The sequence below is a fragment of the Mesoplodon bidens genome, assembly GCF_964165515.1.
Source record: "Mesoplodon bidens genome assembly, chromosome: 13".
NCBI classification, from domain to species: Eukaryota; Metazoa; Chordata; class Mammalia; order Artiodactyla; family Ziphiidae; genus Mesoplodon; species Mesoplodon bidens.
The window spans coordinates 62,169,893-62,197,565 of NC_138169.1; the positions used below are offsets into that span (position 1 = coordinate 62,169,893).

General features: G+C 47.1%; 1 protein-coding gene across 1 annotated transcript in view; it reads left to right on the plus strand.

Moving 5' to 3' along the window:
* The window catches only part of SLC14A2 (solute carrier family 14 member 2), a gene marked incomplete at its 3' end in the record, with an annotated part of 61,626 nt that overhangs the window by 29,332 nt on the left and 4,621 nt on the right, over positions 1 to 27,673 (plus strand). Inside the window, exons 8-17 of the mRNA XM_081252236.1 lie at positions 265 to 399; positions 1,934 to 1,983; positions 2,473 to 2,647; positions 17,892 to 18,014; positions 20,371 to 20,453; positions 21,504 to 21,663; positions 22,692 to 22,881; positions 23,203 to 23,331; positions 24,221 to 24,413; positions 27,090 to 27,237. Coding sequence (XP_081108362.1) covers positions 265 to 399; positions 1,934 to 1,983; positions 2,473 to 2,647; positions 17,892 to 18,014; positions 20,371 to 20,453; positions 21,504 to 21,663; positions 22,692 to 22,881; positions 23,203 to 23,331; positions 24,221 to 24,413; positions 27,090 to 27,237 — 1,386 coding nt within the window. The remainder of the gene's footprint in view (positions 1 to 264; positions 400 to 1,933; positions 1,984 to 2,472; positions 2,648 to 17,891; positions 18,015 to 20,370; positions 20,454 to 21,503; positions 21,664 to 22,691; positions 22,882 to 23,202; positions 23,332 to 24,220; positions 24,414 to 27,089; positions 27,238 to 27,673) is intronic.

The window sequence follows — 27,673 nt, forward strand, 5'->3', positions numbered from 1 at the left end:
AGTCCCACCTCCTTGGCTTACCCTCACCATAGGAGTAGTCATACCTCTGAGTGAAATCTTTGAAAAACAGTGGAAACCATTGTTCTCCTCCCATTGTTGGTTTCCTAAGACCGGACACTATTTGTAGAGGCTCCTCTGATGAGTAGGCATAGCAGATGTGGGGGGAATAACAGAAGAGAGGCCACCTGAGGCCTGGCACCAGCGTGGGGTGATCTGTGTGCTGTGACACTGAATCAGCCAGAAATGCAACACCTTGTCCCACAGCCCTGACGGTGGCCACGCCCTTCGAGACTATCTACCTGGGCCTCTGGAGCTACAACTGCGTCCTCTCCTGCATCGCCATCGGTGGCATGTTCTACGCCATTACCTGGCAGACCCACCTGCTGGCCCTTGTCTGTGGTGGGTATCTGGGAAAGCTGGCAACCAAGTCACTCTGCTGTTCCTTGCCCTCCCCACTCCCCTGGTTATGTGACATCCATGGTGGCCGCTAATCAGTACTGAGCAGTAGTGATGGAAGGACTGTGGCTGGGGTCCTATCACCAGAGGGTTTAATTGTAGGGTCCCTAACAGCTGGGGGATTTGAGGCTCCTCCACTCTCAGATGGAGTCACCGCCACTATTACTGCTACTATATGTACACAGCGTTATAAATTTCACGAGGAAATCCCACACACGTTTCCTCGTGTGCTAGTGGCAGCGTTCCTGCCCTGAATAACTCTTCATTCAACCACTAAGTTCTAGGCCCTTGGCTAGGCATGGCAAATATAGAGGTGACCACATCCTCAGGAAGGCATGGTCTAGCAGAGGAGAAATAATTGCACAATTATTCAGGCTAAGATATCTAAAAAGACGGTTGGAAAGATCCAGTGAGATGATGTATGTACCTGGGAGCACTGAGGTCCCAGAAAATGATAACATAGCACTAAGGAAGCTTGATTTCCATAGAGTAAACAGAAAAGAGAAGAGAAATGGGCCATGGTCATTACACCTGTACCCCAGCACCATGCTCTGTAAAGGGCAGAATATCATCTAGAAGAGCTTTTCCTGCTTTTTCCCCACTTACGTGTGGGGACTGTAAATGACTTCCATGTCCCTTGTATCCTCCTCAGCATGCAACACAAGGCTGGGCTTGGAGACAGTGGGCTCTGTAAATATTCACCAAGTCAAAAGTGCCAGGTATTTTGAGGTTCAGACTGTAACTGTCTTTGTCCTTCAGAGGAGCGGCAGATTCCTGTGGCTGGAGCCATCTGGGAAGGCTTCAAGAGGAGGCGGGGGTTTATCTCAACACTTTCAGGGTGGGATTTAGATAGGCAAAGATGGGGGAAAAGGTGTTCTGGACAGAGAAATAGAGCAAAGGTATAGCGGTAGAAGGAGCTTGTCCAGAGGCACCAGGGGTATGGATGAGCTCCCCTGACTGTCCAACTACTCTCATCCTATGGGTGAACCCAGATGCCTGGCTCAGGGACCCAATAAGGTCCAGCCATGGTGGGACTTGATTAAGGTCCAACAGCATTACAGCAGCTCAGAATCTTGGACAGGAGGGACTTTATCCAGAGCTCACATAGTCTGACCACTCACCCCCCAAGACAGATAATCATCCAGCCATTCAGCCTGTGCTAGACCATCACCAAGGTCAGTGTGGACTAGTGAAAGATGCTTGTTGACCCCTGACTCTATTCAAGGCCACCATGGAAGTGGGGAGGGGATGAAGGGGTACATAAGCTTTAATCTCTACCCTCAGAGAACACACAGCCTGATGGGAGATGGGTCACATCTACCTGCAAAGATAACTAATAATGTCAGGCAAACATGCCAGATGCCAGGGTATGGTGCAAACACCAAAGCTGCTGGAGCCAGAGTGGAGCCCTGCTCTTGGGGAGGGCTGGGGGCCGGCCCTGGAAAGCTGACTCCCGATGGTCCTTGTTTTTCCACAGCCCTGTTCTGTGCATACATGGGAGCAGCCCTCTCCAACATAATGTCAGTGGTAAGTTTGGGGTCTCCTGACACTACCCTAAAGTGCCCCTCCCCAGCCAGGGCTTCAGGACATTTGGAGTCTTGTGATTGTGTTCTGGTAGTTAGCACTCCATACAACACCCTTGTCAAGGTTTATCCAGGGTCTGTGCAGAGAAGGACTGGCAATAGCATACATGTGCCTCTGAGGGTGTGTGTGTGTGTGTGTGTGTGTGTGTGTGTGAAAGAGAGAGTATTGTAACCAGCAGTGGAGAACATGGATGGACAGATGGAGGTACTCATGTTTGGCCGGATATGGGAGATCATCCCTGGGGGGGTTCCAGCTCCGTCATTAAAAGATTCTGATTGTGCCCAAAGGTACCAACACCTGAAATTCAAACCAAATACTCTGACATGATAAATCCAGAAACCAATGCCCCATCCTCAACCCCTACCTCACCCTTCTCCCCCAAGGTCCCTGGAACCCAGGAACATTTTCAGGCCCCAGTGTTTTCGATTTCAGGTTGGTGTGCCACCAGGCACCTGGCCCTTCTGCCTCTCGGCACTCACCTTCCTACTCCTGGCGACCAACAACCCGGCCATCTACAAGCTCCCACTCAGCAAAGTCACCTACCCAGAGGCCAACCGCATCTACTACCTGACAGTGAAAAGCAGTGAAGAAGAGAAGTCCCTCAGTGGTGATTAACCAAGTTACAGGCAGAAATGCTCTTTGCCTGGACCTGGGGCTGCTCCCTGTAATCTCAACTCTGGGTCAATCAGCTGCAGCACTCACTTTCTTTGCTTCTCTTTGTACCCGTGTGGAACCAAACACACCTGTAACTCCCTTTCCCTGGTGCTGATTTTCTCTTCCTGCCCAAATCACCTTAACTAACCATAGTGCATCGTTAGAGGAAGTTGGTGATGAGCTTGCTGGCACCAGTAGTAAGGCATGTGTTTTCAATGTCACTGGCTTAAAACCATTCTTTGTATTTAGTCTTTTGGAAAGGTGATTAAGAGATGATCTTCTTGGCATGTTTAACTAAATAATAGATGCTGTGAAACTGAACTTGCTGAGTGGTTCCTGAGTGGGTGAAAATTCGGGGGATGCAGGCACCACGGTGCACGGAGCTAATGGCTGATGGGCACATACAGCTTTACATTAAAGAGAGGAATTTCACACAGGTAGTTTTAAAGTAAAACCAGGGACAGCTAGGGCACTGAAAGTGTCTAAATAGGGAGTCTTGAATGTTCAGGGGTCAAAGTAAAGGACAAGAGGGTATTCCATCGCAGGAAGGAATCAATAAGTTAGAATCCTATATGACTCATGATGAAGGATAAGCATTTCTCAGTGTAGGTCAAGCCAGCAACTTTGAGCAGGGAATTCAGTTGAGGAAAGTACCTGAGCTCAGTATGTGAGAGGCTGGGGAAGTTTATTTCATTTTCCTGTCTGCTTGTGGGTGTTGGAAGCTTTATGAGATTTATGATACTTTAAACAAATGGTTAGCCTTGAGTAGAAGAACAAAACTTATCCATGAATTTCATAATTTGCCTTCCCAATTATAGGCATTAGCTTACATTCAATCTTTATTTATATATAGATCAGGGGTTGTCAACTTTTTCCCAGAAAGTGTCAAATAGTAAATATTTTTGGCTCTGGAGGCTATACAGTCTCTTGCAAACACTCAACTCTGTCATCGTAGAGCAAAGCAGTCTTAGACAACATGTAAATCAATGATGGTAGCTGTGTTCCAATAAGACTTTATTAAGCAAGCAGCTAGATTTGGCCCACAAGCCATAGTTGGCTAGTCCCTGAGGTAGATGATCAATATAACAACGCTTAGAGCTGGAGATCCACATATAACAGTTAGGAGCTGGTGGGAAGTGGGCAGACCCAAAGGACACCACCATGTTCTTTACACCAGACAAAGCCACAAGGCATTTACATGCTGGATGATAGTGTGAAGATTCTTAAGAAATGGAGGGCACTCAAGAAACAGAGATCAGTGTGACCGGAAGCAGGAAAATCTACCCTGAGGCTCCTTCAGAGACTGACAGGCCCAGTGATGAGCACTAAGAGACTCAGTTTACACCGGGACTTCCTTCCACACGCATGTCTGGGAACCACCCCTAAGGCTCACCCTCTCCGGCCCCTCGCTCTGTTTCCCCTCTGCCAGCAGGTGCACCACCATGAGAGGAAGAAGAAAACTCAGGCCCTTCAGTGCAGGGGTTTCTAGGCAGGAAGAGGAGGGGGGCTCTGGAATCTCAGGGTTAGAAGGGAGCATGCAGGCCAGGTTGTCCCACCATCCTGTGATGAGGGATCCCCTCCATATGGAGGATGAAGCCTTCTGGGGCTCAATCACCCAAAATGGAGGGAGACACCCCACCCCCACCCCGGCTATTCTAACAAGAGATAGAACCAGAAACCCTATTCTTTCATTATGGGCAAATTGTCGTAGGAAGTCCCCTCTTCTCTCTGTTAAGCCCTTGAGAATCTCCACCCAAAACACTGGATCTGATGGGAGCACTCCTTTAACCATGCTTTCTATTGGATTTTCAGGAGAGGAAAACTATTTGGATATGAAAAATGCTTTCAACTCAACTGGACAAGATTATCTCTCCCCCTCCCTTCTCTCCCCACACCACTTCATAGTTTGTCATTTACAAGGTACCACTTTGGTCACTGGTATCTGGGTTGTTTTTCCCTCCCAAGCTCCCCCTTTAACCCCCACAGGAATTAAAAGTTAACTGTAATACAAGCTGCCAAACTCATTTGGAAAAAAATGGATAAAAGCTAAGTTATTCAGAGAAAGGAAAAAGTATGTCCAGCAAGTCTGGAAAAGCCACAGGACCCCAGAAACTTTATAATGTACTGTGATCAATATGGCCAGGTATATATGTACAAATAGAAAAACACATTATCTGCTAGTGTGATGTAAGAAAGAACCGCCGGGGCCAAGTATTATTAATCACTGAATTCTCTTGCCAAGAGAAGTGGTACAGGAGTGATAAAATGTTTAAAAAAAATCTTTTGGGGCTAAGAGGCTGAAAATTGATGGTAACTTTTCAAATTTGGTCAAAGAATCTCCTTCCGGAGGCAGAACAAATCTCATTAAGCCAGGCTGGTGGGCAGAAGCAGCATCTCTCTCTCTCTCTCCCTCTAGTATGGATGAGGGTGGGGCAGAAGTGAAAATCCCCACCCCTCTAAGAAAACTCTGCCCAGTGCAGGGCACTCTTCCCACAGGCCATAGACAGATGCCCAGATGTCCTCTGAGTAGCCCAAATAGCCTTTTGGGGCCTGAGAGCTAGCTCCCTGGAGTGATCTTGTCCCACCTTCACCAGAGCTTTGCCAACTACTGTCCCCTTGAATGAGTATGTCACAAGCCCTAACCTTACAGATTCTCACTACCAACATGGGGTTGCTTGGGAGCAGGCCTCCAGGAGGGAAGGAGACAGGCTTCAGGGAGCACATCATAAATGTTTTCCTATTATCACCCCAAACTACCAGCAGCAGCCCTTGGGTATACAAATGATAGTTGAACATAAGTATTTATGGATGAACAGAAATAAGCAGTCATTAAAGAGAGTAGGAATGTATGTGTGGGGTTGGGGAGGAGGGTGCTTTAGAGGAGGCACTGTCTTAAACTCTCTTTCCCCAACATACCCCTTTCTCCCTCTCTCCACTTCTCTTCCCTCTGGCCTGGCCATCTCACCCTCCCATTTTCATCTTCTCTCCTACAACACTGATGAGTTCTACTATCACTGTGAAATAGTTTTGTTCTATTCTTAGAACAAAAAATTCTATTTTTTGTTCTATTTTTGTGCTGTATTTTTAAATAGTCTTAAATCATCTCTCCTGTCTCTTCTATGATAATTAACATAATGAAATGTTTTACTTCTTCTTGGTCAAACTTGGGAGTTTGCTAGGAAATAACACATTTTCTTTCATTGTAAAATTTTGTTGTCATACTATTACTCATAATATTCTCATGATAATTTCTCTCTCTCCTGTTATCTGTTGCTTTGTCTCCTTTTTCATTTCTAATCTTATGTGATTTTGCTCTCTTTTGCTTAAGCAGGCTTGTGAGGGGTTCATCCATTTTATTGGTTTTTTTCAAAGAAACAGTTTAGAATTTATTTGTCCTTTTCTACTCATTTTGGGGTTTTTTTCTATGTCTTTTTCCAGTTTTCTCGTGGTTTATTTAAATGGTTTTTTTCCTAATGTTTTAAAATTCATATAAAGTTCCTTTATTTTAGATCTTTCTCTTTTAACAACAAAGGCCTTTTAAGGCTATTAATTTCCCTCTGAGTACAGCTTTAGCTGTGTACTGTAGGTTTTGGAATAAAGTATTCTACTTTCATCAGTTTTAAACAGTTCATAACTTTACTTTATATTTCTCTTTGATGCAAGGATTATTTAAGAATGTGTTTTTTAATTTCTAGCACTTTAAACTTTTTGATATTTTTTAACTTCTTATATCTAGTTTTATTGGATTATGAGCAAAAAATATGGTCTGTTCAATCTTTATTTTAAAATGTTATGCATTTTTCTGTGTGGCCAAGTATTTGATTGATTTTGGACATACAAAATGCAGATTTTTGATTTGAAGGAAATACATATTAAATTCATTTATTAATTGCATCATTCAACTCTTCTATGCACTTATTTATTTTTTGTCTATGAATCTTAATTCTGAAGTGTTTATTAAAATCCAACTATAATCGTATAGTTTTATTAAACTCTCTTTGTATTTCTGAAATATTTGTCTCATATATTTAGCAGCTACATTGTTTGGTGCCTATGGACTATGACTGTCATTGTTTCTTCTTAAATTTTATCTTTTACTATTACAGAGTACTCATTTTTATACTCATTAGTGCCTTTAGCCAAATTCCAACTCAGCTGATATTTATGTTGCCATACTTACTTTCTTTCTGGTATTTTCTTTTTTTTTTTTTCCTGGTGTTTTCTTATCCCTTTATTTTAACCTTTATCATTTCCTTTTAACTTTATCATTTTCTTTTAACTGTATTTCTGACTTCATTCACTCATTCATCCAGAAGATATTGTATGGGGAATTAATAATATGTTACTCAGGCCCCCTTGACAACAAACCAGGAAAGAATAAGACCAGTTTGTGCCTTCAAGGAATTCACTTTATGGGGATTTGCCTGACCAGGTGATTAGTCTCACCTGAGGTAAAAGTGAGGATGTCACCACAGACTACCTGTGCCACATAAGGTCACAGCACCAGTTTCATGATTTTGAGTGAATTATCTTGTAGGTTTAGTCTTCTGTTTAAGAAAAGTATCAAGCATGATGTTAAGGGTTTCAGGAAAATTTCTGTGCCTCTTCTCCTCTTGTCCTCTATCTTGTCATTACCTGCTGTCCAAACATTCCCAACCATCCCTTCAGTTCAAGTCTTTGAACCTGTTAAGATGTAAACAGTCCTGGGAAGGTAACACGGTAAGCATGATCAATCACTTGCATCTTAGTTTGAAGGAGTCATTTCTGAGAATAAGTTGGACGAAAAAGGAGGGGAGAGTACAAAGGAAAAAATGGGCAGCACATTCTGAGAGCATCTTTGGCAAGCGAGGGCATCCTGACATGGGGCCGGGCTGGGTGAATGAGGTCTGGAGGCCCCTTTGTTTCATCAGGAATGATGATGAAACTGTCGTATTCAGCTTGGAGAAGAAACATCTGGGGCCATGACTGTCCGTAGTATGAGGTAACACATGTGGAAGAATAAGTCAGTTTACTCAACAGTACTTCAGAGCATGGAATAAGGACCACTATGTGGGAGTGATAAGCAAGCAGATATTGAATCAGAAGGGTGCTTTTTCACAGTGGAAGTTGCCGGAAAAATGGTTGTCCTGTGAGACCCTGAGCTCAGGAACAGGGCTGGGGACCTCTTGGAGATGCTTGCTGTGGGTGGGGGTAGACCAGCTGACAACTGCAGCTTCTCTTCCAACTCCAAGTTTCAGTGATTCTATAGCCCTGAGTTCCTACAGAAGAATAAGGAGGAGGTATCATTAAGGTGGCAAAAAGTTAAGAACATGGAGATAAATATATCAAAAGTATACCATTGCTGCCTTTATAGCTTTTCCTAGAGCTTGACTAGTTAGCATTTGGTCAGTCTACCAAAATGCTCAACATGGCTACTTGTGTGAATGCAAACTGAGGGGCCAGCATTACTCAATTGTGCCTTGTCCTTGACTTTCTCCTCCTCATCACTCTCCCCTCTGCAGGGATTCTTCTTCTGGTCAACCCTCTAAGATCTGCCCATCAAAAAACTTAATCTTCCTGGCCTGCATCTGTGGCTACATCAAACCTGTGTGCCCCAGTTTGTTTGTGCTTCCTGTATGAGTCTGAGCTTTGTCTCCTCAGGTCATAAAGGCTGTGAGGGCCTGGGGACAACTCTTACCTAAAACCAGCTAGGAGCTGGCAGTTTCAGTGCAGGTATGATTTCCACTCAATAAGCCACAGTCTCACCTGACAACTTTAAAAGGTATTCAATTTTTATGTGAGATTTTTCAACTTGCCTGGCTTTCCCTGCCTCTTGCCATTCAGAGAAGATAGAAGAATCCATAGAGAACGCTTCTCTCCCTAATGGAACTAGAATTCCAAGGCCCCAAGGAGGGGGGCAGGGGGCATTGCTAGATAAGTCCTTATTCTCTGTGAACTGATAACTAGGAGTTGCCAGCCCCTCTACAGCTGCACAGGCTGCTGGAACAGAATGAAGTAAAGGAAGTAACTCTCCGGGGAACTTCTAGCTCGGCTTTCATTTATTCCACAGGAACTCTAGGCTTTTCCCCTAGAGGAGGAATCCGACCTCCCCAAGTTTGGCTCCTGGAGGTCAATGCAGGCTCCTCCCCCCTACGAAGTTGGAAATGCAGAGTTGAAGCCATAAGCATTATGAAGAAGACTTAGTTCTGAAGTAAATTCTGATGACCAAGCCCTCCAGGAGATAATCTGTACGCATAGATTATCTTGGGGATACCCCAGAATCTGAGCTGTGGCCTCTGGTAAGACCCTCAGGGGACAAGAGTCCACCTCAGATTTCTGCTTTCCAGGAGCACTCGACTGCCCCTCCCTAATCTAGTGTGCGTAACAGATACTCACCACACTTCTGAGTACACAGCTCCGTTTGGCTCATGGAACGTGTGAGAATTTCCTGGGTGGCTCCTCCCTCCTGGGTGATCATTTCTTGTCTTTTCAAACTGGTTACATGTTGTACGTGGGTAGCATCTCCCTGTCACTTTTAGGTGCTTAGGGGCTGGAGTGAACACACCACAGGAAGTTCAGGAGCTTTCAAGGAGAGGCTAGAGCAAGAGGTCAAGAGATGGACCTCCAGAGCTGAGCCAAGAGACCAGCCAGCTGGGGGGACAAGGAACGTGTCCTCAGCAGACAGCCATGGGCCTTGAACTTGCAACACCAAAGGAAGGCCCCCTGTGCAGTAAGCTGACCTCTTGTCAGTTCCCCACCCCGCCCTGGAATGTGGGTCCCTCCAGGGCTCCTCCCTCACTCTTTTGTTTGCTTTCCTTCTTCATGAGGCCCTCCGTGATCAGGACCCCTCCTCTGCAGTTCCAAAACACCTGGCCTTGTGAGAAGGGGGCCTTTGACGTCAGTGGGGAGTTTGTCTACTCAGGTGTAGCTAATATCTTCAGTGTGAGGTTCTGTTTCTGAACTTGGGTAGCCACCTCACACCCTGTCGCTGAGGGGGGTTGGGGGTATACATGTGCAGGGGTGGGGGTGGGTATACAGTTGATGCTTGACCCATCATACTCACAAAGCCAAACAAAACATGTTTGGATTGGGCCTCATCCCCAGACTCCAGCCCACCAGAGCCCCGCCCCCCCCAAAGGCCTCATGGGACTTGGGGGGGCCGCTTCCCTAATATATAGAGCTCAGAGTCCGTTTTGGATGCGGGGGTTAGGTCATGCCCTTCTTGCTCTGAGACAGCCCCCAGGACCCAGTCAGCAGAAGTCAGAAGGAGGAAAGGTCTAAACATTTCCACAAAACCAGAAAGACAGCATCTAGTATTAGGCTGTGCAGAAATATCCATCAAGACGCAGATGGCAATACTGTTCCCCAGCCTGTGCCCTGCCTGTGGTGGGGGGAGTTAAGGGAGTTCATTGATGTGGGAAGGCAAATTGGCACACGGAGGAGACAACACTTAGGTAATTGCTTTAAAGGCAAATACTGGAGCAAGAATTCTAAGGAGAGGAGTAACTGGGAGGTGATGCCTGAGGGAAGACAGGGAAGCTATTATCAGGCAGTCCAGGCTCTGGCCCTTTAAAGGAAACCTGCCTGATCAAACCAGTTTGGGGAAACCATGGTAGTCAAGCCAGTCTTCCCCGGGGAGTTTAGGAAGGTCGGAGAGTGAGCAAGCTGCTGGAAGAACGTTGTCTCTCCTCTCCCTCTTCCTCCATGGTACCCTTCCTCAAGTGGAAGGCGTGCACAAGGCATAGGGTTAGGAAACACAAAGGGAATTTACAGAAAGCCAGTAAGAGAATGAGCTGCGGGCTCTGGGAACTGAAGGGGTTCGGCTTTAGGGAGAAGTCCAGCGCCTGAGTTGAGGACCAGAGACGCCGCCCAATTGGTAAGAAGCTTCTTCCCAAATCCCGGTGGTCTAGATCCCTCCAGCCCTGTGCAGAAAATCAAAAAGAGCTCAGGTAAGAGGTCCTGGGGGAGAGAAATGAATCAGATAGAGCCCTAGCCAACAGGACCATCTATCTGAGTTTTCAGAGGAAGAGAAAAAAGGTAGGCCAATCTTTTTCCATTCCTTTCTTCTGCTGAGCTGCAGGAGGGCAATCCTGGGATGGGGGACCTTATTAAGAACTCCAGAGAGAGTTCAGATCCTGGAAGCTTGAAGCTGGAAGGGCTCTTACATAGTTATAGTTCAAACCCTTTCCTTTTAGATGAGGAAACCATGGCTTGTCCAGGAACCTGCCCAGGTGATAAATGAGCCTGGACAAATGCCCAGGTGTTCTAACTCACAGCCCTGAGCTCTTCTTGCTCATCTGGTGATGGATCCAGGTTAACCCGTCGGCCCTCAAATCCCCTTACCACCTACCTGCCCACTGGATGAGCCGTCATATTATTTATCATCCTTTCCACAACTCTGTAACCCACAGCTCTGACATCAGTATGGTTCCCAGGGCAGCCCCTTGTTGAGCTGACTGTGGGATGCTAATGAGATAGATTTGAAAACCTTCTTCCCAGGAGTCCTTCCTTACCTGCTGTTTCCAGGGTGGAGGCACCTGGTCCAGGCTCCTTGGACTCTCTCCTCAGGTCCTGTACCCCTTCCACAGACAAGCCAATAGAACTAGAGCATCTCAGGAACCGCGAATATCTTAACATCCCAGCCTAACAGCCCATCTCCTCAATGGCCCTCTCTTACATGGCCATCTTAGATTACTTTAGACATGTTGTGTGTAGCTACAGAGAGTGGATGTAGAAACATCCAGATGGAAACAGATAGCCATGCCATGAGGAACAACATTCCAGGACATTGAAGTTATCTGATCAGAGAATGGGATCTCCTCAAAAACTGGCCCCAAAGGATATGAGCCTTGGTGAACTTGCTGAAGTTAGGCCATCCTGTGAGTCTTGGAAAGCCCACGGCCAGGCCTCTGCCTACTTTCACATACCCCTTCTCTCAGACTTGTATAGCATCCACACCCTCATTTAAGGTTAGAGGGGAAAAGAAGTTTACTCTCAAGTGCCAACTGTGATTAACTGCTATTGTTTGTCTGGAGCTTTGTGTTAAGAAGGATTCTGAGGCTGTATTGAAACTTATTGGGAAAGAGTGCTATGATCAGTTAGCTATGTTTGCCATTGGTAATGCAAAGAAAGGGTGACAGGGAAGAGGATGTGGGGAAAGGGTGTATGGAAACATTGCCACAAGAGAAGAAGCTGGTATACAATGGTCCAGAATTTCCTTGGGCTTTCATTGAATGTCACAAATGCAATGGTACACAGGTGGGTTCTTTTTATTTGTTTTTGGTGACTTTTGTTACTCCTTTTAAGGTATGATATACTTCATAATTTTTTAAATAAAAAAGTCACAAGTCCATTGATACCATTTGCGAAGGCTCCAACTATCTGTAAAACACCTACACTACATGAGAAAAGAATCAAAACCAGGACGTCAAAATCTAGCTCCATGACTAATTAGCTGTGTAGCCTCAAGGAAGCTACTTCTCTTTGGGCCTCAGTTTTTTTCTGCTAATGCCTAGACCTAAAGTTCACTTGGTTATAAAGGACTGATAATTTCAAGTAGTTTCATTTGATTGGAAAATTTTCATGTGCATTGTAACTATAAAAGTCCACCATGGCCCTAACTCCAAAAGATGGATCTAGGGTACCTTCTGCAAATAATGGAATGATCCATGTGGCCAAGTAAGCCAAGGATGGCTTCATGGAGGAAGTAGAACATAAAGCAGACATTGAAGTGTGGATAGAAACTAAGCAAGAAGAGGCACAGAGGGCCAGAGATGAGGCACAGAGGGCCAGAGATGAGGCCAGAATGCCAAGGCAGGGTGTGTGTCGGGCAGGGAAGGCTGAGCAGGATGATGAAATCAGCTACATTGTGGGATACCTGGAAAGCATGGCAGAGGAGTTTGAGCATTATTGTACTCTTGGCAACAGGGAGCCATGTAGATTGTTGAGTAACAGAGTCATGTAATGATATGGTCTAACAGTTGAAGCACAGAATGGATTGAAAGGAGGGAAACTGACAATGTAGACAGGTAATTCTGAGGTGTGAGCTCGGTGTAAATAGGGGAAGGAGAGTGAAAACTCACTCTAAAGGAAGGTCAGTCAGGTGTTACCCCAGTGACAGAATGGGCACTCTGACCTTTGCACTCTCTTCAGCCTCATTCATGAGGTTGTCGTAAGGCATCATGAGGTTAAAGGAAGGACCAACTCATATATGCTAATGAATGTTTTCATGGCATCAGACAGAGACACCAAAGTCCTCCCAATACTCCAAGCCTTCATTTCCTCCTCTATGAGGGGGCGGGTACTGGGGTGGGGGTTACTGTATGAGAGGGCTGGACTGGATAATCTCTAAAGCCTTTTCCAATTCTAACGTTCGATGCTTCTGATAGTTTATAGAATGATCTTCAAAAATGTCAACTAAACACAAATTCACAGAAAAAGATAGCACCTCATTTAGCACCCACAGGTATCTATATCACACACGCACATATACACACACAGAGTAGCCTTGAAAATTACACATCGCAGTGCAAAGCTCAACTTCCACATGGGGAAACATATGCCCAAATTGCGGCCAAAGTGTTATCCTGTAGAACTGGGTGTAGGAAAAAATCAAATTATATACTATTGTCGCTTCAAAAAATCCTTCTGGCATAGTAGCTAGGAAATTGCCTCGTGGTGTGTGGTTGTGTCTGCCACAGTACGTTGGAGGAATAAGAGACCCAGTGATCTGGGGAGGGACGACAAAAGGGTCTTGATAGTAGGTTCCAGATCTTCTATATGTTGGGCATTGCTAGTGATAGATGGACAGTATTGGTCCACCTCCAGGAGACAGGAAAACCTGTTCAAAACCTGAGAAAGACAGCTTGTAGAAGGAGTATAGGTAAAGGCTTGAGTAAAGGTTGATTTTAGTAAAATAGACTAGATCATTTTTCCTCTTCTGAAAGATGTCATATATGGTTTGGGTTTGTTTTTTTCCCCTCAAAGAAATTGCAGTAAGCTTCAAACTTGTATTTGACAGGTGGGCTCTTCTGTAAAATGTTTTTTACCCATGATATTTGAACAGATGGCATTTTCTGTATGTTAGCAGTCAGTAGAGGTGTGGGTACTATGGGATACTACTCTCCAGAAAAGAAAAAAAAAAGTGCTTCTGAACAAATCATTATGGCTCATGACTATTTTTTCCTTCTCTGAGTCAATGGGAGGAAAGCATCACTGGACTCCTGCCTGTTAAAACGCAGGATGGTGGCAATCCTCAAGGGCAGGGACCGTGCGCCTGAAATGGTCCTGAACAGCCCCAGTGTGAAGCTACACACATTGGGACACTTAAAAGGCTTGTTAGAGAAGGAGGGAGCAGCAGTTCCTACACCAGGTGGGAAAGCCGAGGAGTTCCTCAGCTGCTAAGGTTTACCTGCAGGTTCTCAAGGACAGAGCTTCTCAGCACATGGGTAGCTGAGCCAAGAAAGCAAAGCCCTTAGTCCTCGAAGCAGACAGAGGGTGGCTGGTGTGGCCAGAGTCCTCAGGCCCAGGCCATAAACATCATCATCTATTTTCTGCACCATGTCACACAGTATTATTTTTATGTGTGCCATGATGCTGGGGGGCGGGGGGAAGGGGAAGCTGGAAAGAACCCTCCAGAGTGAGTTATTGTCGAAAAAAAATGTGTTCTTGGGCTTCGGAACACCCAGGTGCCCTCTTCCAAGAAGCTTTGGGGTTTTCAACCACCTGGTGTAATCTCTTGTTAACCAAAACAAATCACATCAAGCAAGATCTCTGTCTTCAGTGGCCTGTTTTATTCTCTCTCATTAACTGGGTTCTTCTATCGACTCATGAAGGATTTCTGGGTTTCTGGTTGGTTGGTCATAGACGACCAATCACTTTATCACATCTATAAACTTCCTTTCTTTTCTCCAGGTACTGCTGGAGATAATCAGCTCTTGCCCTGAAACTTCCAAATCCCTACACAACTCAGCTATTACCATCGTTAACCTATGAAAGACTCGCTTTTATTTCAATATTTATCAAGCATTTAACATTTACAATGAGATATATTATTTTTTAATAGTTCATACCCCGAAATCGCCAACGGTTGTTCATTTTACTATTCAGAAATCAAAATGTGTAGGATAATTATCCCTCATTAATGTATTCAACAAATACTTCTGAGTGCCTACAATAGGCCAGGCTCACGCTAGGTGCTGGAAGTGCCAAGGTAAACCTCTGTAACCCAGGCTGTCAAGGATCCCGCCATCCTGTGAAGGTGACAGACAGGAACACGAGGTAGGAATGGGTGATGGTAGGTATAAAATGCCAGGCCTGCCCTGACTTAAGGACCCACCCTGCCCAGAGCACAAGCTGTTCCAGAGACATGGCCTCCCTGAGGAGATACTGATATGAGCGCTGCAAAATTAGTTTCCCCAACATTTTGCAAACATTGATTTCATCTTCATAACTATGTGAGAACGAAATAGCAGGTACCCTCCGAAATATCTTTCATCATTCTGTAGGTTGGGTTTGCAAGGTCAGCTCTACGGGGTCTCTATATCTCCTTCTGAGCGCCGTGCTTGCAGTGCGGGAAACTGTTGATGAAATTACTTGACTTGCAAAATGCCGTGCAGAATGAGCGATGCTGGTTCCTGGCCAGTGTTTTCGTTGTTTTCTTTTTTCCCCACCACACCAATGGAACATTTATTTCTAGAGCATTTGATAGATGTGTTCATGATATTTTTGAAATTGCCTTTATCCATTATGAAAGCCCTGAGAATCTGTCCCAAAGGTAGTGGTAAGTTGCTATCGCCTTAGCTTTAAGTATTTTCACAGCCTCAGGAAATGTGTTATCTTCTCTCCAATCTTCCTTGTGGCATCCTTCCCACCTGTCATCCTCACCGCTTGGCCGGCACATCTGGAGGGGCCATCGCCCCCACTGGGTGGTTGGTCTACAGCTCAGCACTCCCGTCCTGCCCATGGGAGGTCCAGGAGCAGCACTATGTCAGACCACATTTGGGGCTGCCTCCCCAGTCACCCCAAATAAGAAAAAAAATGTGTTCAAGGAAAAGAAAGATACTCTTCATTTTTGTTTCTGTGTCTGGGACATCGATTCTGGGAACACATAGTACTGTGGACCCTGACCCACTTTCCTGGGCTCTGAGCAAGCAGCACAATCTAATTGCTGAAAGCAAAGGGCCAGGGCAGGAAACAGGAACCAGGTCTTCTGTGGCCATCTGTAGAGCAGTGAACTGGGAGTCTGGAGACCTGGGTGCAGCTCCTGGCTGCGCCATAATTAATAAACTATGTGACTTGGGTGGGGGGAGGTGATTTCTCTGGACATGGGAGGTAGACTGCGATTTTGAAGATCCATGCAAGTCTGAACCTATGATGCTAAGGTCAAAATATAGCTCTGCGCAGGGTGTGGCTAGGGTGGCTGACCCTTGGCACGTGAGAAATGAGAAGCATTGGGCCAGCAGAGGTGTCCTTCCAGCCTGGGAGGTGTACACTGTGGACTGGCTATGGGAGAATGCCCTGCTTTGCCAGATGATGCAATAATATCCCCTCGGTCCTCACGCCCCCTGCCCAGAACCTATCTGCAGAGGTGCCCTAGGGCAGGCTGACATTCCACGTGTGTCTTAAGCACAGGATCAAGGGGGCTTCTCTAGCCTCTGGAGTTATGGCTCCATGGTGACCCACGGGCAGGGTGATGAGTGAAACAGGAGCTTTTTTCCCATCCCGAGCCTAGAGGGAAGGGACACGGTCATATGTGTGACCTTTCAATCTATGAGAGCATAGACAGAATACCTTCCTTGCTCACACATGTCCCACATACTCCGGTTGTTGGTCCTGCTATATTCTCAGCTTTGCTAATGTTGTTTCTACATGAGCAGTGTGATCTAGACCAGTTTTTTCAAACTTTAATGTGCACACAAGTCAGTTGGAGATCTCATTTAAAAAAAAAAAAAACTTATTCCAATTCAGTGGGTCTGAGATGGGACCTGAGAGTCTGCATTTCTAACAAGCTCCCTTGGATGTCCGTGAAGCTGGTCCACAAACCAGACACTGAGCAGCAAAGCTGCAGAGAAGAGGACTGAGGGCTGAGAGCCACACGGCTCACTGTCTGTAGGATGCTTCAGAAATCATCTGAGCTTCGATTTTCCATCTTTTGGTGATAACAATGCCCAAGTGAGTTAACTTACAAAAGCGTGCAAATGTAGTAACAGTGTGAAAGCTCTCCACTATTCCAGGCAGCCACTTGATCATCTAACTCTAGACTTCACTGGAACCACAAGCAGAAAGTGTCAGAAGTGCCTACCTCGGGGACCACCACGTACTCCAATTAGTCAGTGTGGGTCGGGCGTAGTAGGGTTTGGGGCATGCATCATAACATGTGTCAGGTGACCTGACACTGTCAATTCTCAGACCCAATTTGAGAAACCCTGTCCACGTGATAAGCTACTCTGTTCTCCACAAGGGTAGACATGTTTCTTGTAGCTGATTCAGCTTCTTAGCTCCCCACAGAGCAAACCAATGTGCACAGAAATCACCTGGGGAGTCTTGTTGAACTGTAGATTCTGATTCCATCAGTCTGGGTGGAAACTGAGATTCTGCATTTCTAACAAGCTCCCAGAGGAGGCTGGTGCTGCTGGTCCAGGGACTACACTTTGAGTAGCAAGACCCTAGATGAGAGGTTCTCAGCCCAATCTGCACATTAGGGCCACCTCCTAAAACATCTTGGGCATTAAAAACTCCAGTTTTTAAAATTGGTCTGGGGTAGGGGTCAGGCATTTTTTTAAGCACCCAGGTGATTCTGATGTGCAGCGAGCACTGAGGACCCCCACACACAAGGTCCCTCCCGCAGGCAGAGGCCAGGGCACCGGGTGAAGGACGGGAACGGGCGGTCGGCTTGGGTCCACCACCCACGCCAGTCCGAGGCCGAGTGAAGGAGGTCTTAGAGCAGTGCATTACTGGGGAAACAAGGCAGGCTGGCCCATCCGTATTTTGACACTGACAGGTGTCTGAGATGCAGTTTCTGTGAGGAAAGGAAGTGGAATTTTCATCGGGAAGAATGGAAAAGAGGGATTTTTCTGCAGATACTGGTGCAATCACTGCTGCAGCTCAGACCACACTGCTCCTCTGGCTCCGCACATGATTTCCCCGCACTCTCTGCTTGCCTCTCGGGGGGTGGTCCAGGATGGGACACTGACCTGTCTTGTTTTGCCCCCGGCCAGGCAGCGCTGGGGAGCAGCCGCCCACGACGAGCCCAAAGGCAGATGAGGGCTCGGAGGCTGTGCACCCCAAGCCCAGGAACGTGTTCCACATCGAGTGGTCATCCATTCGCAGAAGGAGCAAAGGTGTGTGCTTCCCATCCCCACCCCGACCCCGCTCCCGGGTCCTTGATCTCCTCACCTCTAAAATGGGGACCATGGCAACACCTCCATCACAAGGCAGTGGGGAAAGCCACAGGGTGAGGTTCAGTCTCATCACCTCCGACCTCTGACCACAGCCACGGGTTCCAGGGTCTATAGACGCCCCGGGGTGGGGAGACTGGAGCCACGACAAGCAGCTGACTCTGTCAGTCTAGGCCAGGAGGTTGCAAACTTGACTGCACATTGGAACCACCTGCATCTCATTCCCGGAAGTGCTAATCCAATTCACCCAGGAAGCAGCCTGGGTGGCAGAAGGAGTTTTAAAAGCTCTCCATGAGGGAGTTCCCTGGTGGCCTAATGGTTAGGATTCGGCCCGTTCACTGCAGAGGCCTGGGTTTGATCCCTGGTCAGGGAACCATCCCATATGCCATGCAGCACAGCCAAAATACAAAAAATAAAATAAAAATAGATAAAACTTTGCACTTTTAAAATGACCCCCAAAAAAGCTCTCCATGAGATTCTAATCCACTGATCCTGATGCTACTGGTCCTAATGCTGATGCTGGTCCTGATGCTAGACAGTGGTGATGTCTAGACAAGGGAACAGATGGAGAGCCCTGGAGGAGAGGGGCTCCCAAAGGCCAAGAGGGGGGTCCAGAGGGCAGCCAAAGCAGGGAAGCCAGAAACTTGAATTTGGATGCTGAGGACATGTTGTCTCAAACAGGGAAGAGCTGGCAGCGGGGGAGGGGTGTGGGGTCAAGTGGGGGTCTCCCCAGTCAGATGCATGGTGGGAGCAGCGTCATGAAGACCCATGGCAGAGGCGCAATCTAACTTTGCCCTCCAGAGAAGGGAGGCGACCTGCCCAGGGTCACACAGCTGGTGAGGGCATGGCAGGGATAAAACTGATTCCTGGGTTAGCGTCCTTTTACAGTATCACATGCTTCCCAGAAGCATATGACTTTCTTGCCCCAGTTCGTCTGAGCCTCCTTGTTTTATACCCAAAGTAGCCAGCCAGAGAAATGGCCTGGGGTGCTCTGGGAAAACCTCATACACTGGGGAGAGGGCACCGAATTAAATCAAGGACCCCTTTAGCCCAGGAGTTTGTGTTTGACAGAGGCCCCAGGGCATCCTCAGGAAGAAAGCCTAGTTTGCCTCAAAAAGTTAACAATCTCCCTGCAAACATATTCTTAGGAGAGTGGTTGGGGGCTGGGGTGAAAGAGGGCCTAGCAGAGAGCCCCACGCAAAGGAGCCTGGGAGGCGGGTTAGCGGAAGCTGCTGAAGAGCTGGCGCTTCAGACAGAAGCTGAGAATCCATCAGGATATCAAACACACTAGCCTCAAAGTCTAGAGTCTTCCTCTTTGCTTCCTACTCTTCCTTTCAAACTTCCTTAATTTGTTTCTCTGGCATCGTGTAACTTCCCAACCACACTGGTATTTGCAGTCCCTGCTCCTTCAGATGGGGGAGCACAGAGCCATTGACGTATCTCTTCTAGTGTTTAGGTGCCCTGAAACCTCATGAATGCAGACAGAATGGCCAATTGTCTGAAGATACAGGGCATTCTGAGCCCAGAGAGCCATTCTCACACTTGACCACAAGAGGGCACCAGAGCATAAACAGCAAAACTTCCAAGGGCCGCCTTTCATGATACTTAAAACCTTTCTGAAATTACTCACCTTTACAAATAAATTATCGTGTAATAATGAAAAATACATTCAGAGCCACTTAATAACAGTTTTCTAGAATTACAAGGACATGCCAAAATCTGTTTCAAGTGACAACATGGATATCACTTGTCTTAATCCTACAAGAAGCTGCTGCTAGAATACCTAAAATTCTAAGACATACATCCTAAAAATACCAAAACAGCTGAGGTTATCCAGCTGGAAAGAGTTGTAGTATAATTTGAACACAGACCTCCTATGGTTCGGGCAGTTTAATGCTTTGTGAGCAATAATGCCTCATAAATACCAATCTTCGTGTTCATGTGGGAAAAGAACCCTGGGTTCAGGGCTCACAGACAGCTTTGTTTCCTCACCTAAAAAATAGGGGAGTTGAACAAGATCAGAGCCTCTTAACTAAAAGTCAGCTGAGTCTCTGAATTCCCTAAATTCTTGCAAAATGTCCAATTTACATGAAGATGTGCATTTTTTCCCCAAAGAGCTTGCCCCATTGGGTGTGTGCAGTAGCAGAGGAGGGGGTCCTCCTGCCTCAGGTGCAGAGGCTGGGGCATCCTCACTGGGGTAGAAAGTGCTGAGTATTCCAACTTGAGCCTTGCAGGAAATTTGCTGCTAAGGTGCCAGGGTAGAGGTCCTAACAGATGATGTTCTCCCTGCCAACTCCAGTATTTGGAAAAGGTGAACACCAGGAAAGGCGCACCAAAGACCCTTCTCCCCACCAATACCGGAAGCCCACGGTCGAGTTGCTGGTAAGTAAAGAGTGGCCCGAATCAGGGGCAGCGCCCACATCACAGAGTCCGCAGCAGGGTAGAGAGCTGAGGTCCAGAAAAGATGTCCTCTGATTTAGGCAAACTTTTCTTGAGTTCATATTTCCAGAAACATAATTATATGGGATAAAGATGTCTACTTTTCAGTTTACTGTATAAAGTTTCATGTTTCTTTTAGTTTAATTATTTCTTATCCCTCTTCCTCTGAATCCAGCATTCAAGCATTTAGGAAATAAGCTGGTGCCAATTTTCAAAACAGAACATTTACTTGTTTAATTTTATGGACAGTTAAATTTTAAAGACTAGACATGCTGGGGTGGGAGGGGATACTTTCTTCTGGAAAGAGTATGGTACAGTAGAAGTAATATTTGTTTTAAAAAAAGAATCTAAAAATCTGTGGGTAAATCTAAATTCTATCATTTGACCTTGACCTTTACAAATGAGAACCTCTCCAGCCATGCCTGAGACCTCATCCACAGAATGAGGATAAAGATATTGTCTTGTTATTCTACAGTCATGGGGGATTGATTCCAGGACCCCCAATGTGTACCAAAACCTGTGGATGCTCAAATCTTTTACATAAAATGGCATAGTAGTTGCATATAACCTATGCACATCCTCTGGAATACTTTAAATGATCTCTAGATTACCTACAATACCTAATACAATGTAAATGCTATGTAAATAGTTGTAAGTACCATGTAAATGCTATGTAAAAAGTTGCCAGTGTGCAGCAAATTCAAGTTTTGCTTTATGGAACTTTCTGGAAATTTTTTTTTGAATATTTTTAACCCAAAGTTAGATGAATCCACGGATGATACAGATGGCTGACTGTGCAAGGCTCTTGCCTATATTAAGTGAGGTAAAAGATCAAACAAAGATATTCTGGTCTACAGAAACAAAAATGATTAAATAGCAATTTCACTAAACACCAAGTGAAAATCTTAGCTTGTCCCCAAACAAGCAAGTCACTCCTCAGTGTGAGAGGCTCAGAATGTGGGAGCTTGTTGCCCGTCTCTTGTCCCTGGACAGGATCTGGACACCATGGAGGAGAGCTCCGAGATAAAGGTAGAAACAGGCATCTCCAAGACTTCCTGGATTCAGAGTTCCCTGGCCGCCAGCGGGAAGAGGGTCCGCAAAGCCCTCGGGTACATCACAGGAGAGATGAAGGAGTGCGGAGAGGGACTTAAAGGTAAAGGTTCCGTGAGAACAGCCCCTGCTCCTATCCCTAAAAACGTCCCCTCTGGTCGTCCCCCAGGAAACATGCTGCACAGATCTCTGTAGATGAGACCGAGTCCCATTCCCATGGATAGGATAGGGTAGGGTAGGGTAGGATAGGAGTTTCACTCTTATGACACACACGCAGTCTCTCAGGATGTAAATGCCAATACATGTAGGTGTGCAAGCTCTCGGTTCTGAACATACATAACAGTCATGTGCTTTCAAATATCCCCTCAGAATGTCACATTGTACACAACATTGCAAAGCAACGATACTCCAATAAAAAATTTTTTAAAATATGAATGTCGGGCCTCCCTGGTGGCGCAGTGGTTGAGAGTCCGCCTGCCGATGCAGGGGATACGAGTTCGTGCCCCGGTCTGGGAGGATCCCATATGCCGCGGAGCAGCTGGGCCCGTGAGCCATGGCCGCTGGGCCTGCGCGTCCGGAGCCTGTGCTCCGCAACGGGAGAGGCCACAACAGTGAGAGGCCCGCATACCGCAAAAAAAAAAAAAAAAAAAAAAAAAAAAAAATATGAATGTCACATTGTAGGACTGGTATTCTAGAGCCAGCATTCTAGAAAAATGCCTGCCCTAGAGATGGATCATGGGAGAGCCGTGTCTACTGTTCCAATAGGTTCCCGTTAGCAATCCTCCAGACCTCAGGCCATGGGTTTGATGCCTGCTGGGCTGCAAGAGTTTCCTTTCTGGATCCCTGCTCTTGAAAATTCTCTCCACTCTCACAGGGGCACAGGTCGCACAGGGTACCCACTGCCTGAATGGCAACCCAAAGACCACAGCCAGCTCTCAGTGGGTCTGAAGGGTTTTCTGGGCAGTCAGATGCCCCCTCAGGTTCTTGGTTTACCCTCCTCTGTGGCAGATGACAGCAGGGAGCTGAACCCACCTTGGATGCCCAGCCTCCCTCACCCCCTCGCCCTCTGGGGCCTCGCCTAGAGGTGTAACAGCTGAGCCTTGACTGACGCCTTGACTGGTTCCATTTCAGACAAATCCCCAGTGTTCCAGTTCCTCGACTGGGTCCTCCGGGGTACATCCCAGGTGATGTTTGTGAACAATCCCCTCAGTGGCATCCTCATCGTCCTCGGCCTCTTCGTCCAGAACCCCTGGTGGGCCATCTTGGGCTGCCTGGGCACTGTGGTGTCCACCCTGACAGCCCTCATCCTGAGTCAGGACAAGTAAGTCCCAGGAAACCCAGGGTCCAGGCCTGAGACCACAGGTAGCTCCCCATGGGGACATTCACCAGCCTCGCATCCTCACTGCCTGGCTCCCGGCTCAGAAACCCCTCAAAATAAGGTCACTAATCACTCAAAACAACTATTGCCTGGTTACTTTTAACAACCACACATTGTCTAGGGGACTGTGAAGGGTTGATGGTTTGAAGGGGTGTGTGGTCAGGCTCCGGCTGAGAAAAGCCTGACTCAGAAGGAAAATCAGGAAGGCAGCGCCCTGCGTCAGGCCTCGGGGAAGCCCTTCTTCACCAGCCCTCCCCCTCCCAGGTCCGCCATCGCAGCCGGACTTCACGGCTACAACGGGGTGCTGGTGGGGCTGCTGATGGCTGTGTTCTCGGACAAAGGCGACTATTACTGGTGGCTTCTACTCCCCGTCATCGTGATGTCCATGTCTTGGTAAGTTTGCTTCTGAGGCTGTGGGTGTAGATCAAGGGCTGCCAGGCTTTCTACCCCAACTCCGTGACTGTCTGTCCACAATGGAGTTTAAAGAAGCATTTCCTTAGCTTGCACATCAGAAACGGCCGCTAGAAGTAATTACTGACGTTATACGGCAACAGCACCACTGTGCTAGGTGATCTGTACACAGTATCTCAGTACGTACCCTCCTTTACTCTTCATTTCTGTAAGATCTAAACGAGCCCCTGGTCCTACCCCGGCAGAGCACAGGGAGGAGAACTGAGGCCCACAGAGGTTAAGAGCCATACTACGAGGTCCTGTCAGTGTCTGGAACTCTTCCCATCCCTCCTGCTCCCCCCATGCTGCCCTGTCCTTGGGCACCCTGACCAGACGGGGACAGCCTCCCAGTGTGGGCTGCAGGCCCAGCCCTGCCCAGAGCCCTCAGACGGCCAGGCTCCAGGTCCTCACTCACCTGCAGAAACCACAGGGCACCCCGGCCAGGAGTGTTCTCAGCTCCTCAACAAACATTTGTTGGATGATTGAATGAATGTGATTCCCCTCACCATCAGCCACTTCTCCAGCCGGCGCTCTCTCCCCATGCCTGCGGAGGGAGCCCCGCGGCTCTTCAGGGAAGTTCTGTGGCCCCCGCCTTAGGACCTCCCCTGAAAGCCCTCCTTCTGAAGTTGAGTCTGGGTATCCACCCTGCTGCTGTGCAGGCGCAGAGGAAGGAGGTCCAGGGGAGGAGCTGCCCAGGGCCAGTCCGGCTGGGAGAGGGCGCCAGCCAGCTGCTTTTCCCTGGGAAGGCACAGGGGGCCCCCCTAAACCCACTCAGGCCAGTGTCAGGGCCAGGGAGCATCTTGAACAGCATCTCCTGTGCTTCTGCCCTCAGCCCCATCCTCTCCAGCGCCCTGGGCACCATCTTCAGCAAGTGGGACCTCCCGGTCTTCACGCTGCCGTTCAACATCGCAGTGACCCTGTACCTGGCGGCCACGGGCCACTACAACCTCTTCTTCCCCACGACGCTGCTGCAGCCCTCCTCCTCCACGCCCAATATCACCTGGTCGGAGGTCCAAGTGCCCTTGGTAGGTATCGTGGAAGGTGGAAGGACAGCGTCTGTCCAAACTCAGTGTTAAAGTGGCATTTACTTAGTTTGCATGTCAGAAACATCCATGAGTAACAAGTATTACCAATTATATATATACCAATTACCAAATATATACCAATTACCAACTATTACCAATTATACTGTGCGAGACACTCTACCTCAATATCTCATTAGCCACCAGCTTGTTCTTTCCTCTTTTTAAGAGCTAAAAAGGCCGTTTTTGGCCACACACTGTCCTATCATAGCACAGGGGGAGAGACTAAGGCCAGGTTAAGAGACTGCCTGAGGTCACATGGTTAATCAGTAAGGAGCAAAGTCAAGACTAGAACTCCGCCTCCTGACTCCTAGACTTGGGTTCTTTTATCTTTTTTTTTTTTTTTTTTAAAGCCTTTTTGGTGCTTTACTCCAGTTTCAATCTAAGCGACTCTGTGTATTTTTTTTCTCATTCAATGTCGTTGAATCATTGAAGATGTGCACATCGCACACACTGCCATCTGATGGCTGGACAAGTCTCTGCTCCAGCCTGGGGAGCTGCTTCCCCTTGCTCTCTGGGGCATCCTCACACGTTAAAGCACAGGTGTTGCTCCACTAAGAAATATCTATAGAACAGAGATTTTTAAGCTTTTTGCAAGTATTCTGAATATACTGCTGGCCGCTGTCAGTCTGCCAAACTAAATAAGAAGCTACTCTAAAAGCGTGAAGTCAGCCTGGAGAACTATGCCCATCAGCCTTCTTTTCTAACTGGGCCCATTTTCTCTGAGGTCCCCCTACTCTCTGTTACACTAAATGACTCCATAGGCTAGAGATCACTCTGAGCTTTGTTATTGGCAATTCATCATCTAACCACAAAGCCACCTGGGCTTGTTGAAGGGACTTTGTGTCAGAAATAATGGTGCCTAGTTTCTCTGAACAGTTGAAGGAGACAGTGGCATGGGGGGACAGAAAGAGCCCTCCATTTGTCCAAGACGCATTATCTAGGAAGAGGCGTGTTCACATTAGCCCCACCCTTGTCGGGGTGTGTGTGTGTGTGTGTGTGTGTGTGTGGTGTGTACCTTCATGAGCCATGAAGAAAAGGTGCTGTTACCAGTTCAGCCCCTCAGGCTTCCCTTGCGCGATATTCAACCAACCAGTATCTTTTGAAGTCAAAATTGCTCTAATTGGCGTGCTATGGGGAAATGGTGGTAGAAAAGGCAAGTTTAAGATATTTTGCATGCTCCAAACCACGTTTTCAATTGAAAAGATAACTAGGAATTTTGTAAAAATGAAAAAAAAAAAGGAAAATACTGTACAAATGCTTTAGAACCCCCAAATTTCCAGGAAAGACAAATTCAATGTTTGGTGGTTATTCTTTAAGAAATACCTTTCTGGCCAATTTTGAATGGATTATGGTAAGAATGAGTATGTTTTGTCATTTTGACAATTATAACTAGAGCCTTGAGTTTTGGGGAAATAAGTGGTAGATGTCAGAGAGAGGGTCTAAACCTCCCAACGATTTTGAGGCCCCACAAGCTCCTCTGATCTTTGGCGAGGGGAGAGCCTGCTGGAGGGTGCAACTGGCTGGGGACCGAGGACCCAGCACCACTGCCTCTGCACCAAACCCTCTGCCTGTCCCGCCATCCCCCGCATGGCGATGCCAGAGCCCAGTCCTGTTCTCTGTCCTGGGATAATGGAGGACGAAGCCCAGAGGGTTGCCCACTAGACTACCCTGCAGTCCTGTCCCTGCACACTCTCGTGTGGGGCGAGGGCCCTGGAGCTACAGGACCTCCCTCCCCTGCACCCCAGGAGGAGCCCTCAGAGGACTTGGGCTGAGGGAAGAACTGCCTCATCATGAAATATACACAAGGGGAAGGACGGACCCCAGTGCATCCCAGCAGGGCCCAGAGCCCCTCCTGTAAGCGTTTCTTTGCTCAAGGGCCTTTGGCCAACCTTCCAAAACACAGGACCCAATCTTCTGGGGAAGCCATGTGCCCTGGATCCTTTTCCCAAACTCCAGAGTACGTGTGAAAGTGCCCACTCGACAGTGGACCCTGGCCTTCCTTTCTCATTCACACACAGGTCCGCTACCTGAGACACACGGAGGCCTAACACATCAGGGTGCTCCTCCATCAGCCACGTGACAGGTTTATCAATAAAACCCACAGATGCCAGGATACCACCTGCCCAGGGGCTGCTCTGTGGATACGAGTCCACCTCCTCACACAGACGACTGCACAAACGTGACCACAGCTCAGACATGCTGTTCTTGGAAACAAAAAGGACCACTTTTCCATCTAATATTTAGCCTTCTCATCATGTTTTTAGCTTAAAAAAATGTTACAAGAGTTTTTCAACCCCAACTTTGGTCAGACATCTATTACTTTTCGAATGAATAACACCCTCATTTGAAGTATTCAGTTTCTCTCCATTGAGAGTTTAGTGCCTTACCCTCATGTTTCTAAATAAAGGAAATGACATTTTAACCCCTTACTCTTCTAAGAACTTAAGATTAAAACAATAAATCTTGTGTGCCTTTTAGAGTGAACCTATTTCAAAATATCTTGGAAAACTGTTGCAAAATATTAGTGTGGAGGGTTTGGCCCCAAATCTTTTCCAGCCAAGCTTCAAGTTGTCTCTTTTGCCTCCATAATCGCGTGTGCTCTTGTCGGACGTGCAGCTTTTGAGAGCCATCCCTGTTGGAATCGGCCAAGTGTACGGCTGCGACAACCCCTGGACTGGAGGCATTTTCCTCATAGCTTTGTTCATATCGTCACCTCTTATTTGCTGGCATGCTGCGATCGGATCCACCATGGGGATGTTAGCAGGTTAGTGTCATTAGTAATTAATGGGCCCCTTATTAGTGGGCCATAAGGATGCTCTATCTGGGGCCTGCTCCAAAGAAAATGGTGCCATTTGTCTTCAGTGCTCCACCAGCTTATTCCTATAAACTCTCCCTCCTTCCATTACACCTGTTTTCCATTTTGGGTGCTGGTGCCCTCCTACTCCCCTGAGCAAAAGCTGTCCTCAGGAAAGGCTCTGGTGTTAGTCATTTCCACTTCAGTATAAATTAAAAGCTGGGGAGGAGTTGCTTCCAGGCATGTTTATATTTTAAATCTTATCTCTAATCACGATAAGAAGCATTTGTCCTCCATTAGAGAACATTAAGGTTCTGTTAACCCACCTCTTTCTGGCAGGGAAGGGACCTTCTCTGGACTTCTCACTCAGACTTCAGATCATTACTCAAAATGGTCTCTTGTACCC